The following is a 14,698-nucleotide window of genomic DNA, read 5'->3' as shown; positions in this document are numbered from 1 at the left end:
TGTTAGTGGTGGAAAAAGCGACATGAACAATTATTAAGACACAACTGAGATGCAAACACGTATTGATGGTTAGTACTCCCTCCGTCCAAAAATACTTGTCATCAAACTGGATAAAAGGGATGTATCTAGATGTATTTTAGTTCTAGATACGTGTCTTTTTATCCATTTTGATGACAAGTATTTTCGGATGGAGGGAGTATTTACTTGGTATCCGCCACTACAGTAACATTATTACTTATAGCAAATACTCCTATCATCGTACTTGCAGATCATAGGCTCCAAATTCATATACAATAAGGGTTATAGCGGAAAACATATATAATAATATATAAGCTCTTAAAGGTATTTCTACATGGCTCAGTCTCATATACGAGATGGGATGTACCTACTGATTTGTAGGAAAGCAGGTCATGCATACATGCATGCATGCTGCAGAGGCTCCTAATCAGTTTTCTGTCCCCTACAACAAATTTTGTATCTGGTCTGAGATCTCTAACTAGGTAGGTTCGTATGTAGAAAATACTATACCCTAAATCAAATCATATATCGATAATTAAAAATAAAAATTTTATGGCATTTCAGTAAAGGATAACTTTTTTTGTTATTCATCAATAACATAACCATATATTCATAATGACCGACATTACACCTTTAAAGCATATCCATATCTAAGATATAATAGTATGTATTATGAAGGGTGAAAATTCCTGTAAAAATGTTTAGATATAATATAAATAAGTAGATACAATGTCTTCGACGCACTAAAGATGGAGCCCTCGCTAAACCAACGTACATCTTGCAATCGCATATGATATTTGGACATGGATGAGACATTTTAAATGTTTATCATATGTTATCTTATCAACATATAACTTTGGTGGTCATCAATCCAAACCCAAGGCACTGATTGTTTGCTTTAGCGAAGTATGAACAAGAGATTTTTCATATCTCCACCTCGGAATCTTAGGCTATAAAATATGGTTGTTGGCATTAATATCTACAATTTTTCGAAACATTAAGTTTCCAATATAAATATAAGCCATCTATACACAATCAAATTTGTTTGCACAAAATATTATACATCAGGATGTGCCAATACCCTAGAAATCCTTGAAAATAAAATAAATCAGGCCTGTTGATCTGATGGATGACCGTAATTTAAGTAACCGACAACGGGCAGGTCAGTGTAACCATAGCTAAACTCTTTGCATCATTATCGAGTCAACCTTTATTATTAATGAGCCACTATAGACATAACTTTTGAAATGTAAAACTAATTCAAGAGAATTAACAGTATCACATATTTACAATAAAATTGCACGTACTTACCTAATGTCCAGCAGAAAAAAGCATATGTAAACATCTAATATTAAGAATTAACGATGTTCAGTACTAGCTTGCTACCTACTTTCAACACTCCTCATATACACTAATTTGATATTAGATAAAAAATCAATGTATCGACAAAATGATTGGTCTACTTAAATGATCCACTCGATATTCACTTGCTTGTAAATGTGGAGAGCTCAAATGAATGTTTATGGTGTTATCGTGTTTAGGAAATAGAAGACCATTTTTTCTCAGATGGTCATCCTTAAGTTTCATATAACTTAGCTTCATTAAGCACGATGTGTTTAAATAAAAATATATTCCAATGGAACATTGTAAAATTGCTGGAAAATGATACAAATATAATTTGCACAACATGATTGATCATAAAAAAATTCAGTTAGTATGACATGCATAATTAAAAGGTAACTGATAAATTGATAAAATATATGTATAAAATTCTAGCCCGCGCATCGAGCGGGCCACTTTGCTAGTTTGAAATAAAATAAAATAATATTTAAATGTTTCAAAATATTATAATTTTTGGTATATGGATACATATTCATATACGCTGCAGATCTATAAAGTTTCATGAAAAAATATTAGGAATTTTGGTTTCACAAAAATAACAAATTTGTGCCTCCAGAAAAAACTTGTTTTTGATCCCCAGATTTGTGCTTTGGGTGTAGATCACAAGCAATAATAAATTGCGACGAAATTTGTGTCGTAAGCAACATACGACCCGTGCTCAGCTACAAGTGACTCAAGTAAACAAGCACGAGGTGATGTATTAGCGTGAAGCAAATAATTAATTGGCATCTTGGTGAATTAACTTACAAATACATCTTAGTTCGTACCAAAATAATTATATCATTAATAATATGTTGAGGTGTCAACGGCTCATCAGTTCCCTCATACATTTTTTTCTCAAGTAATTCCTCTTTCGTTCACTATTGCAAATTTAGTTGCTTCAGGCATTTTGTAAGGAGATGTATCCATTGTTGATCATCCACTGCATACTCCAGTGGTTGTTAACATTCTTGTAGGTCCAGTAAGCCCATCCAAATGTAGCTTGCCGATACACAGCCATCTGTGCATTTGCAAACCGTTGGAAGTCTTCCTTCGGTGCACCGTTTACCTGCCACTCGGCCACCCATTCACCTGTACAAAACAAGACTTGCATCAGCTATTTTGGACCAAGTTTTCACCTGGAACACTAAAGTTCAGGCTGGGACCATGATCAATGGATGATCTAACTATCACATACTTACCAACAAAGGTGAGAGGGCCATCTCGCCTTGTCATGGCGCTGAGATCACTGGCGATGTTGTTGTTGACGTAATCGATGTTCTGCTGCACAGTGAAACTGTTGAACTTGTTGTCGAACAACAGGTAGTAGTGCCCGTCAAGGACGACCCTTCCGAACAGTGAGGCAAAATCGACGAGCTCGCTCGAAGACGCTGAAAGTCGGTTGGACATGATCACATAGGCCGTAAGTGAGTGCTTCCTAACAGCGTTGTAGTCCTGTTGGCACAGGCGGAGGACACGGTAGGGCGAGGTGGGGCGCTCGCCCTACCTTGATTTTTCGGAAATTTTTACTAGGTATACGTATATACATCGATCGATTCATCTGATCGCTAATAATAACCGTCAAACGTTTTGTTGGGCTGTGATATAACACGGACACCTTATTGGGCCGGCCCTAACCAACCTCACCATCCCACAGGCTGACAGGCACACGTACAGCCTCGCTTAATCGATCGATCCAGCCGTCCAAGGCTCCACGCCCTGGCTCGATCTAGTCATCCACGAGAGAAAAGACAACCCTAGCGGCGCGCCTGGGCGGCAGCAAGCAGCAGCGAGGCCGCGAGCGCGAGGGGATCGACGGCCAGCAGCACCGAGCACGGGGGGGGGGGGGTGGGGGGCGCCGTGGCGGCGCCGCGGCGGCCAGCAGGAGCTCCTAGCGCGTGTGGGGGCGGGGGCCACTTCCTGGTGGCTACGAGCTTGCGCGAGGTCGACGGTCAGCAGGAGGGCGCGCCGTTCCCGGCGCCGGCGGCCAGCCGGAGCACGCGTGACTGTGTGAGGGCCAGTTTCCGGCTGCCAGAAAGTGAAGATGGACAGGAAGGGGAAAGGAATGGCAAAGAAGAAGGGCATAGGTATTTTTCTCTAAATTTTAGGATAGGAAGGGCCAAGAGGATAGAATGCAGTGATTAATTGCAGTTTTTATGTGATGAAATTGCAGATTTGAAGAGATACTTTGAGGTACTTGGTGGTAGTCGCAGCAGCTCCAACTCCAATCCAAGTACAAGGGAAAGTGGCAATGCTGCGGGCCAATCTGTTCATCAAAGTCAAGTGAATACTGCGGAAACAGAGAATGCAAATTCCTTGCCCTCTCAACAAGTGGAAGAACAGATTCCAGATTCCGTCGAAGCCATGGTCGAGGAGAATGTTGAGGTTCTAGGAGATGAAGGTATAACCGTTTTTTCAATGGATTACATAAAGGATGATCCAGGAATTCGCATTCCACTTGATAGATTTAGCCCCAATATTAGAGATGATGTTAGATTTGCTTACATAGAGATGGGTCCAACTCAACCAATGTGTCCCAATTTTCCACCAAATAAAGATGAAAGATGCTTTCGAGCAGCATGGTATAAGGATTTTGAATGGTTGGAATATAGTGTTTCCAAGAAAAAAGCTTACTGTCACTATTGTTTTCTTTTTAAACATGACCGAATGGATGATAAATTTGGTTATGAGGTTTTCTCCAAATTGGGGTATGGCAATTGGAAAAATGCAGTAGCAGCATTCCGTAAGCATGTCGGTGGGGCAACTAGCATCCACAATATGTCAAAGACAGCACATGAAGATTTCAAAGATCAAAGGGCAAGTTTGAAAACTAAAGTAACAACTTACAACAAAGAGTCACTAGTCAAGTATGAAACTCGTGTGGATACATCTTTGGGCATTGGAAGTTATCTAGCATTGCAAGGTGAACCATTCCGTGGGCATGATGAATCCACTTCCTCTTTGAACAAGGGGAATTTTTTAGAGTTACTTGATTGGGTCAAAGAAAGGTGCCCGGAAGTTAAACTTGCATTTGATGAGCTATGTCCTAAAAATGCCAAAATGACTTCAGGAACCATGCAAAAAGAACTTGCTAAATATTGTGCAATGGCGGTCACCAAAGCAATCAAAGAAGAGATGGATGGTTGTCTTTTCACTGTTCTTATTGATGAGTGCCGTGATATTTCAGTGAAAGAGCAAATGGCTGTGGTTGTCAGGTACATGTTTAAGTATTTTAATTACTTCTGTATTTATTTAGTTTTGTTCAATCTAAAGTAGTAGAGTGGGTGAACTCATTGTAAGTTTTCCCTATAGGTTCTTAAGTAAAAAAGGAGAGACCATTGAAAGATTTTTGGGTATCAAGCATGTCCCAGATACAACATCAGCATCTTTGAAGAAGGCTCTGTTGGAGGTTTTTGGTAAACATGGTTTGCTTGTTGCAAAATTGCGAGGGCAAGGGTATGATGGTGCATCTAATATGAGAGGAGAATTCAACGGCCTTCAAAAGTTAATCCGTGATGAGAATCCATATGCTTTCTATATTCACTGCTTTGCCCACCAACTACAATTGGTAGTTGTTGCTGTTTCGAGATGTTGCAAGGGCGTTGAGGATTTTTTTGAGTATGTGACCATGATTGTCAATGTAAGTGGTTCATCTTGCAGGAGGAAGGATAAATTGCTTGATAAGCAAAAGCAGATCCTTTTGGATAAGATTGAGAGGGGTGAGATGCCCACGGGAAGAGGGAAAAATCAAGCAACCTCATTGGTCAGACCTGGAGATACACGTTGGGGCTCTCATTACACAACTTTATCCCGCATTGAATCAATGTGGGATGCAGTGATAGAAGTTTTGGGCATTGTTGAGGAGGATGTGCGTGTTCCATGTAGGGCAGGAGGTTTGGTTCATCAAATGGAGACTTTCAGCTTCGTGTTCATCCTAAAGATGATGTTAAAAATCCTTCGTATGACAAATGATCTATCTCTTCTATTGCAAAAGAAGGATCAAAATGTTGTTCAGGTATGTGATAGACAGATGGAGTATGTTATATGTATCTAGTTTGCTTGATATGTTTTGTTCATGTAAGTAGAGTTGCATCTAAACTCACAAATTATATCATTTCAGGCTATGTCATTGGTTACGGATGTGAGAACACGTTTGATCAATTGGAGAAATGATGGTTGGGAGACACTCTTGGAAGATGTCAAAGCATTCTGCACCAAAAATGAAATTCCTATACCAAGTATGGATGACACCTTCACAAAATGGGGGAAATCAAGAAAAGGTGGAAGAAACAATGTCACTGCTGATCATTTTTTCCGTGTGGACACCTTCTATGTTGCTATAGACTCCATCACCACGGAGTTTGATCATCGTTTTAATGAGGTATCTTCAGAGCTCCTCCAGAACTTCTCTTGTCTTGACCCAAGAGACTCCTTTTCTAGGTTCAATATCAGTAAGCTTGCTCGACTCACAGAGATTTATCATGAGGATTTCTCTAGTTATGACCGTGAGCATATACAAGATCATCTTGAGCTATTCATTATTCATATGAGAAGAATTGAAGATTTTAGAGATTGTCATGATATTGCAAGCCTAGCTAAAAAGATGGTTGAACTTGAAAGGCACATCATGTTTCCCACGGTTTATCGCCTCATTGAGCTGGCATTGCTACTACCGGTAGCAACAGCAACAGTTGAAAGGGCTTTTTCAGCAATGAAAATCATCAAGACCGAGTTGCGCAGCAAGATGTCCGATGGCTGGCTTAATGACTTGATGGTGTGTTACATTGAGCGAGGGATATTCAAAAGTCTTGATCTTGGTAAAATTAAGAAAGATTTTCACAAGAAGGGTAGGGCACTACCGTTGCCTGGGTCTTCTACGCGCCATTAAAACTTGCCTGGGTATGTTTTAGGTTGTTCGTCTATTTAAAGTATGTTTGCATTTTCGTTTTACTTGGCTATTATGTTTAGGATTATATGAAAATATTGGTGTGCACTGTTGGTTGGTATTCTTTATGTTGGTTGTGCACAATTTTTTTTTTTGGCTTAAGAGTTCGCCCCACCTCAAAAAAGTTTCGTCCTCCGCCACTGCCTGTTGGTAGTATCTTTTTAAGCTATCTATTGACACGCCGGGAGCCACCTGTATGTACATCAAATGGGAAGAAGGTTAGCAAGGAGATTGAATTACCTGGCCACTTGGTGCGACCTCAATCGTTAAACCATATTTTCTCAAGTAAAAATATAGTAACAGATAGAGACCTTGCTGCGAGGAAGTCAATGACTTGCACAGTTTGCGTGATGTTGGAGTCTCCCCAGGTCTGCGAGCCATCCCTAGTACCGCTGTGCTTGTTGGGATTTTGCGACCCAAGCGCTGCATGCAAGTGTATGATCACACCAATATTGTTCATCATGCTCATACATTTTCAACAAAAAGCATATCCTTTGAACACAATGTCCACTGAGAAATTCTAGTTTTGTGAAGACTACACATGTATGTAACGTACTCTGCCCATGTGAACGCGTTGTCCAAGGCTTGGAGAGAGCCTCCCACGAATGGAGCTGGAGGGTTGGGGTCGCTGGCGATCCACCATCCCACTGGGATCCTCACCGCGTTCAGACCAATTGCTGCCATGAACGCAAAGTCGTCTTCCACGATGTATGTGCTCCAGTGGTCCTGTCAAACATATATGGAATCAACCAACTTGAAGTGCCCAAATGATTGATGCAATTTTAACAAATTGGTACGTCAACATCACTTGAACTTTATACCCTATATGTAGCAAAATTATGTAGAAAATAAAAGAGGTCTTTGTGCATACGTACATTCATGACCTGTGCGGCCTTATCTTTGCCATATCCATTGCAGATCTGGTACTCCCCTTGTAGGCCCGTGACTCTGGTCACTGCAAACACGGACGGGTCGTCGTCGCCCCAGGTTGTGCTCTCACCAAAGTCGGCCGTCACCGAACCATCATTGTTTGCCTGTCGTGCCAGCAATGGAACAGATTGATGAGTCATACTAGTTACACTGATGAAAGATAAGTAATCTTATATGCAACTTGTGGTTGGGTTAGTCTTTCATAGCCAATGAATAAAAGATGCTCATTTAGCTTGCCAGCTACTGCACTGAATAGTATAAAGTTAATTTACCAGTAAGAAGGACACATTGGGTGCTCTGATCCTCATCCTATTCTTGTCAGCGTCGTCTCGCACTAGCTGGAACATCTCGGACTGCCCCGGCGTGGAGGCCGTGGCCACCACATTAACGCCGGCAACGGTCACGAACTGGTTGCTGAACACCTTGAAGTTGAAGGTGTTCTGGTCAATACGCCAAAGCTTGAAGGTCTCCCAACCAGAGGCGGATGACCGATTTGCGACCAGCGCCGCCCCGCCGCCATTCTCGGCAGCCACGAACAGGTTCTGCATCACGGACTTGAACTGCACCTGCGTGCCATCCTGCTCCACCAATGGACCGCTAGAGATTTGGCAAGAGCGGATGTTGGTTCAAAAAAAGAAAAAGGCAAGAGGGGATTGGCATGGCATTCCACGCAGGCAAAGGAAACATCTAGGGGAAATCATTACCAGGAGGTCATTGTTTGAAATCATTACCAGGACTAAAGGCAAGAGGGGATTGGCATGGCATTACAGAAAGTTTATAATTTTTGTGACCTAAAGCAAAAAAATTCATTCAAAAACTATAAATATTCTAATAGTTAACCCAAATCTAAAAACAGAAAGTGTCCCGTTTAGAAAAACAAAACAAAGCAAAAAAGAGGAAATGGACCTTTAGTCCCGGTTGGATCCACCAAACAGGACTAAAGGTCCCTTCCCGCGCGGAATTTGTGCCGCCGAAAAGATTGGCCTTTAGTCCTGGTTGGTGGATCCAACCAGGACTAAAGGATGGTCCTTTAGTGACCAACCGGGACTAAAGGTCCTTTCTATATAACCCCCCCTCCATCCTCCTCAATTCATTCCCATCTCACGCACGCCTGCGGGACATCTAGAACGCTGCCAGGCTGCTTGTCATTCCCGCCGGAGATCCCCACCGCCGTCCGTCTGCACCAGGCTACCGTGCGTCGTCGTCATCTTCCTCTCGCGCCGCCATCCGACCGCAGCAGGCCACCTCATGCGTAGTCTTCGTCTTCCTCCCGTGCCCCTGCTACTGCCCGCCGCCGACGAGCCCCTGCCGCTCTCTCCCTCCTCCCACGGCGAGCCTCCACCTCTCTGCTTCCTCCCTCTCCGATTTATTTTGTTGCTTGCAATGTTATTGTGGTTGAAATGTGTGTGTACAATGTGATTGAGGTGGAAATGTTATTCCGGTTTATTGTTAGCTCTCACACGCAAATTGAAAATGTTGAATGATGCTAGTTGTATGTTCAGCAATAAACTGGAGGGGCAGGGGAGTTGAGTGTTTTTACATCATTATTATATTCTCAAGATGACACTAATGATAGTTAAAACTTGATTTTTTGTTGTTAAAGCTACCAAAGTGTAGAGCACTTCAAATATCACTTTCTATATGCAAAGACACCAAAAGTGAGAAGACCATCTAACAGTGATATCATGTCTATGATTTGTATAAATTCTGCCACAATAAAGAATAAACTCTGTTTTCCGAAAAAGTTGGATTGAGCTCTATGTTGTGAGGAGACAAGCTCTAATGTGTAACAGAATGAACTCATAGTTTCTGTTCGTTGCATCTTTGCTTCTGGGGGTCATGATGTCTCTTTAACCACCATCTAAACTTGAAGTGTTTAGATGTTTGATGTTTAGATGTTTGATGTTTAGATGTGTTTAGATGTTTGATGTTTAGATGTGATAGATGAGTAAGAATTTGTTTATAAATATGAGTAGCATAATAATGATAATCATTGTTATCCAAATCCCACGTTTATAAGTTCTCGACGCCGATGATGCCCAGCCTGCACCCTCGTCGTCGACTCGGCGGCGACAACCTGCTTGAGAGGCGCCATGTCCGGGACTGGGCTCCGCCGGGCTGGCACTGGGAGGTGCTACCTGCCGGGGCGCGCAGCTTGGTGAGGAATCAGGCTCCCGTCGTCGACCCGGAGGTTCTTTTGTGGCGGTCGCGTGGACCACTATCGATGCGGAGGGAGCCAGCCCCCGCGGAGGAGGTACATCGCCATGTCAGGGAGGAGGACGAGCACGTCCGACGCTATATGGCTGCGTTGCATGCCAGGTTCTCCAATATCTGGCAGGTTTTTCAGGGATCTCATCCGAGCTATGATCTTGTGATGGTTCCTTCTCTTTCTTACCATGATCTAATATATATACACACAATTAATATATTCATATTGATCTACTTCTTAAAGATGGTGTCGATGCGGGATAGGCTCCTAGCAATGGACCGCATACGAGCAATTCAAGAGGAAATAGCGGGATTTTTGCTTGAGCAGGTCATATCTCCCGACGGTGAATACCATTTCACCTAATGCTTGCATGTAATGATCTGCAAATTGTAGGAGAAATTGTATATACCAAATTGTACATATGTGTATGCATGGTCATACGAGAAATTCTATAATATATGATTGGTTCTACGAGAAATTCTATTATATATGCATAACGTGTACATTATGTAGTAGCGTAAAATATGTTTGAAAAAAATGAAAAACACAAAATGAAAAGGAAAAATAAACAATAAAACCTAAACCCCTAAACCTTTAATCACGGTTGGTGTCACCAACCGGGACTAAAGGTCCCCTGCCCACCACGGGCACAGTCGGCCACGTGGCCGGGATTTAGTCCCGGTTCGTGGCCAACCGGGACTAAAGGAGGGGCTTTTAGTCCCTATATATTAGTCCCGGTTGGGGAATCGGGACTAAAGGCCCTTTCCAACCGGGACTAGTGGCCGGTTCTGTACTAGTGAATGGAGTTAAGGACTTGGCTCAAGTTAGTCGATCTCCATTTCACACATTTCTCATGATGCGGTGAACTTGGACTGGTCTCTAGTCTTACTTCGTAGTCGAGTGCTCAACTGCTCATACGCATGACTGAACTTAACCTCGTATGTAAATGAAGTTCTTCTACTTTTTCTTTTCGCGAGGAAATGAAGTTCTTCTACTACTTGAGAGTTGGTGCGATGGACCATTATAATATGAATATGTTTGCAATTGTAGTTGTTGCTCTACTATTCGCTTCTTCATAAACTTATTAGCATTCTTTCCTATGGTGTCCGCCTGTAAATATGACACAACACATCGGTGGCTCTTCTTCTTCAACAATAGAACCCACGGATGTAGGGAGCGGCACCATCTCCAAGGGGAGCACGATGCTCATTGTGTCATATAGTTGGCATGCCTGCACAGGAGCGAACGACTAGGCCGAACATTTTTGGTGCTTAGCGTGAGTTAGGTGCCACCTCTTCTGGTCTTCATGAACTTTTTCGGTTTTTCGATTTTGCAGAGTTTACTCATTTCCTTCAGTTTTTTTGGTTTGATTTTTGCTGAAAACTAATATATTTTAAAAAAAATCAATAATACTTTTTAAAATTACAAAGTTGTAGTAAAGTTGAGACACTTATTTTGAAACGGAGGAAGTACAATTTCTCATTTACTTATGTTGATCACTTTTTCAAGTACGTCCATCTTGAATACTCTACTAGAACATCTTTTCCAAATAAGGTCATGCAACTGACTGGACTGCCCGAGTCTTGTAGCGGCTCTGAAGGATGCATTATCGCAGATGATGATGATTCCAAAAGCAAAGTTTACTGTTTCGACATTACGAACAACTTCCGTGTTGGACACTTTTTCATCCGAAATCATCTGGATGACCTTTTGGGTCAATCCTCAGTGTTTGGACGAAACACTCGGATTTGGATACTTCAATCAGATGTTATAGTCCTTTACTCGGATTGCCCAATCAATCCACTTGGACCGCAACTTTTCACTCGTCCGGCAACTTTTCACTTGGATTTCCCGATAATAAATTCAACCTAATTTTGTTTTGACTCCGCAAGTTGCATACGACCTCGTATTGAAGCAATTTATATATCAATATTGATCGGCTCAATGATACACAAAACTCGTGTTGCATATTTTTCAATTCAAGGCTATCTTGAGGACCGAATCACTCGTGCGACCCATCAGACATAGGCCACATGGGTGGCTGATGCCCGGGCCACATTTTACTCATGGTCGGTTTGTAGTGCGTTGTCTCTAACTTTTACATATGAACTCGTATTGACCTGATTTATGTAGCTAAATCGATCTTCTCAATGAGGCGAAGACAATCCATGTAGAGCATTCCATCATTTGTGGTCGTCTTTGAGGCGTAATCGGCCAAACAGTGATCTGAACACAAAATCTCAAAAAATTTAACACAGTTTTGGCCCTTAAGATGATGTCCGATGGTGATGATCAAAACATCAAAGTTGTTTAATTTCAAGATACAAATCGTTTTTGTGTGGAAGACCTTTTCGTTGATGCCATTTTAATTTCATTTTGTATCGTGCCAAAATTTGGTGTCAACAATATGCAATTTTCGTTCAACCAGTCACTCATTCAGGAACTTCGCTCCATTCCTTCATTTCCAGCAAGAGATTGGAAAGTAAACATGCATGTAGAATGATCCAGAGTAACCAACCTTCATGTATTGCAAATCAGGGTCACAACATTTTGCACTTTACCCCACACATATACCATGTTCATACTTTGTTTTTTGTCTTTCTAAAAAGAGCTAACGAAGACTAGAGATATGTAGATGTCTTATATATATACACATGCCTTAGGATATCAAAGTGAGTGTATATGGATTCTGATTTGTTTACGTTTTTAGCTTCAGTCCACCTAAAATATTGGAGCAAAACAAAAAATGTGACGGTCAAGGAGGTGAAGGGAGAATAGGCTGATAAACACAATCGTCTCTGTAGCTTTGTTTAGCAATTGCCGGCAATGTACGCTATACACAGTAGCAAAAATGATAATAGATCAATGATGGTTCTCGGAGGAACATGAGATCGCTTTATTACTTTGGTACTACATTCACTCTTGGGCATCAATTTTAATATATATTTCTAAACATGGTACTTACTAAGACATATTTGAAGTTATATAATCAAATGAGAGTATGCTTTAGTCATACTTGAACTTCATTAGTATGGCCACCTATATATCCCTTTCAATTACGCATTGGTTCAGAAAGAGCGCTCGTACCTAGCCGCCATTACGGTTCCTCCTGCCTCCTGCTGGCGTTGGCGTTGGTTTGCCTTGTCACTTGTGGCCTTAGGGCCATGAAGGCGTGGTGGATCTCGGTCCTTGCCGATGGAAGGGATTCGTTTGTTGATGCTTTTCTAAGTTTTCTTCGGGTTTGTATCCTGTTCGGAGAGATGAGGTGGCGGTGGCTCTCTGAAGATGAAATAAGGTTCTTCCCACCTAGCCACCGTTCTAGTGGTGCTTCTAGCGTCATCGGAGAGCGTGTGGAGGTTTTTCTATGACGCATCTCGTGGGATTCGGTCGGCGTTTGTATTCGGTGGATCCATGCGGATCTTGTCTTTCTTCCTGTGTTTTTGTGTGTCTACGGGTTGAATCCTTTCGATCTAAACTTCTCTTCAGTGATTGTTTACTACAACAAGTTTTGCCCGCTCCAGTGAGGGATGGGCGATGACGACGAGGCGACTTCGGCTCGCGTCAGTGCATGTAGCCGTGGCTAAGTTGTCTACGGATCCGGATATAATTTTTATTAGTTTTGGTTTTCGTTGTATACTATCATAATTGATGATTAATAGATTAAATGTTTTCTGGCAAAGAAAACATGCCATGCATGTAAATATTCAGTTCAAATGTTTTTAATTTCCTTTGAGGGTTTTTAGGGAAAGGATAGGTGGGAGCGAGTGATTAGGCCCAACGTGAGCGCTGTGTGTTACGGGCACCAAATTCGAACTGGGCCATAGTTTTCAGAGGCCCCAACATCACAAGCCCAGCCCACAGTCCACCGATCTGCGTCTCCCTTCCTCCTCCTCGCCGGCCGGGCCGCGGCCGCTCCAAGCACGTCCGCGGCGGCGCAGGCGTCAGCCTCCCTCCCACCCTCCGCATCCGGCTCCCCGCCCCCCACCACCGCTGGAGGTACCCACTCGACACTCGTTCCCCTTCCCATTCCTTCCTGCCATCAATCTCTCTCAGATCCTTTTTTTTTTACTTCCACTGCAGATGGTGTCGGCAAGAAGAAGCTCTCGGAGCTCCTCCGTCGGATGCGTGCTGTACGTCTACGGGAGGCCGGAGTGGACGTACGATTCTGTCCGTCCGTCGACGGGATGCATCTGTCAACACAAGGTATCGATCCGGTCCGTCCGTACGTCTCTTCCAGCGATTCGATTCGCATGAGTTCGATTGCCGTACCAATCTCCATGCTAGCTGCGTGAATCAGGATTCAGGAGGGCCAGGAAGCAGAATTCTGCCGCGTAGCCTGGCAGTGATGCACGTTTGTGGCTTTGGTAGCTGAGTAACTCATGTGGTGTGTGAACTTTCTGGCCCTGCTTGCTTGACGCGAGGTTTTACAGACATATAGTGAGGTGCGGGATGGATGCCACATCTCTGGATTATGCAGATGTAATATACAGTTAAAAAGCAGTTTCATCATCTGTATGAGAGGCATTTCTCCTCGTATGTAAGATGGTTAAGCAGCAGCAGCAGGTATCAGTCAGGCCGGCACTTGTTGAATGCGATGACCCTGTATGAGCACTTGAGAAACTTATCAAGATCGACAGTTGAATTGCTCTGCTCTGCTGCAAAACTCTATGTTTGCCTGTGGAGGAATGAACATTTCAGTTTCAGAATTTGTGAGCTACTCCTATGTAGTACTCCCTCTGTAAACTAATATAAGAGCGTTTAGATCACTGCTTTAGTATTCTAAACGCTCTTATATTTGTTTACGGAGGGAGTACTATCTAGTTTCAGCATCGTTTATCTAGCTTAGAAGACATTTACTGTTGACCTTTTTAACGTATTCAGAACACGTGATATTTGAAATGTGATTCTCTGTTTACCAGTCTCCATACTTGTACAGATCAAGTTGGGGGGAAAAAAAGCTCAGATCCGTTAACTGTTTTGTCCTGTCGTCTGTACAAAATGAGTGGTCATTTCCCTAGGTTTAGTAAGAGTTGGGATATGTTGTACTCGCATTTGTAAGATGTTTCTCTTACAGCCTGCCTCAGTCAGCTCTCCACTTTTCTAGACTAGCTGCTCTGCTATGCTAGCTACCGGAATGAATGGTTTGGACTGCTTCTGCTACTGAACTTTTGTGCTACGGTTGCTCTAGATCGAGATTTGTGGTGCCTGCGGACTGC

The 14,698-nt window shown here is 42.6% G+C and overlaps 2 protein-coding genes across 2 annotated transcripts; one reads left to right on the top strand and one right to left on the bottom strand.

The window, feature by feature from the left end:
• Nucleotides 1-2,299: 2,299 nt before the first annotated feature.
• Nucleotides 2,300-12,580, bottom strand: LOC123156659 (probable glucan 1,3-beta-glucosidase A). The gene is made up of 8 exons (XM_044574817.1): nt 12,570-12,580; nt 7,546-7,870; nt 7,219-7,377; nt 6,900-7,069; nt 6,608-6,807; nt 6,488-6,537; nt 2,601-2,853; nt 2,300-2,490 (listed from the first exon to the last, which is right to left on the bottom strand). The coding sequence occupies exons 1-8, from the start codon at nt 12,578-12,580 to the stop codon at nt 2,300-2,302; spliced, it is 1,359 nt and encodes a 452-aa protein (XP_044430752.1).
• Nucleotides 12,581-12,742: 162 nt separating this feature from the next.
• LOC123156655 (uncharacterized) lies at nt 12,743-14,055 on the top strand. The gene is made up of 4 exons (XM_044574809.1): nt 12,743-12,838; nt 13,307-13,478; nt 13,563-13,685; nt 13,780-14,055. Exons 1-4 carry the CDS (start codon nt 12,743-12,745, stop codon nt 13,815-13,817), a joined length of 429 nt encoding a protein of 142 aa, XP_044430744.1. The 3' UTR covers nt 13,818-14,055.
• The last annotated feature ends 643 nt before the right edge of the window (nt 14,056-14,698 follow it).

This window comes from Triticum aestivum, chromosome 1D (assembly GCF_018294505.1).
Source record: "Triticum aestivum cultivar Chinese Spring chromosome 1D, IWGSC CS RefSeq v2.1, whole genome shotgun sequence".
In the NCBI taxonomy this organism is placed as follows: Eukaryota; Viridiplantae; Streptophyta; class Magnoliopsida; order Poales; family Poaceae; genus Triticum; species Triticum aestivum.
This window is presented reverse-complemented; position numbering and strand designations above follow the sequence as displayed.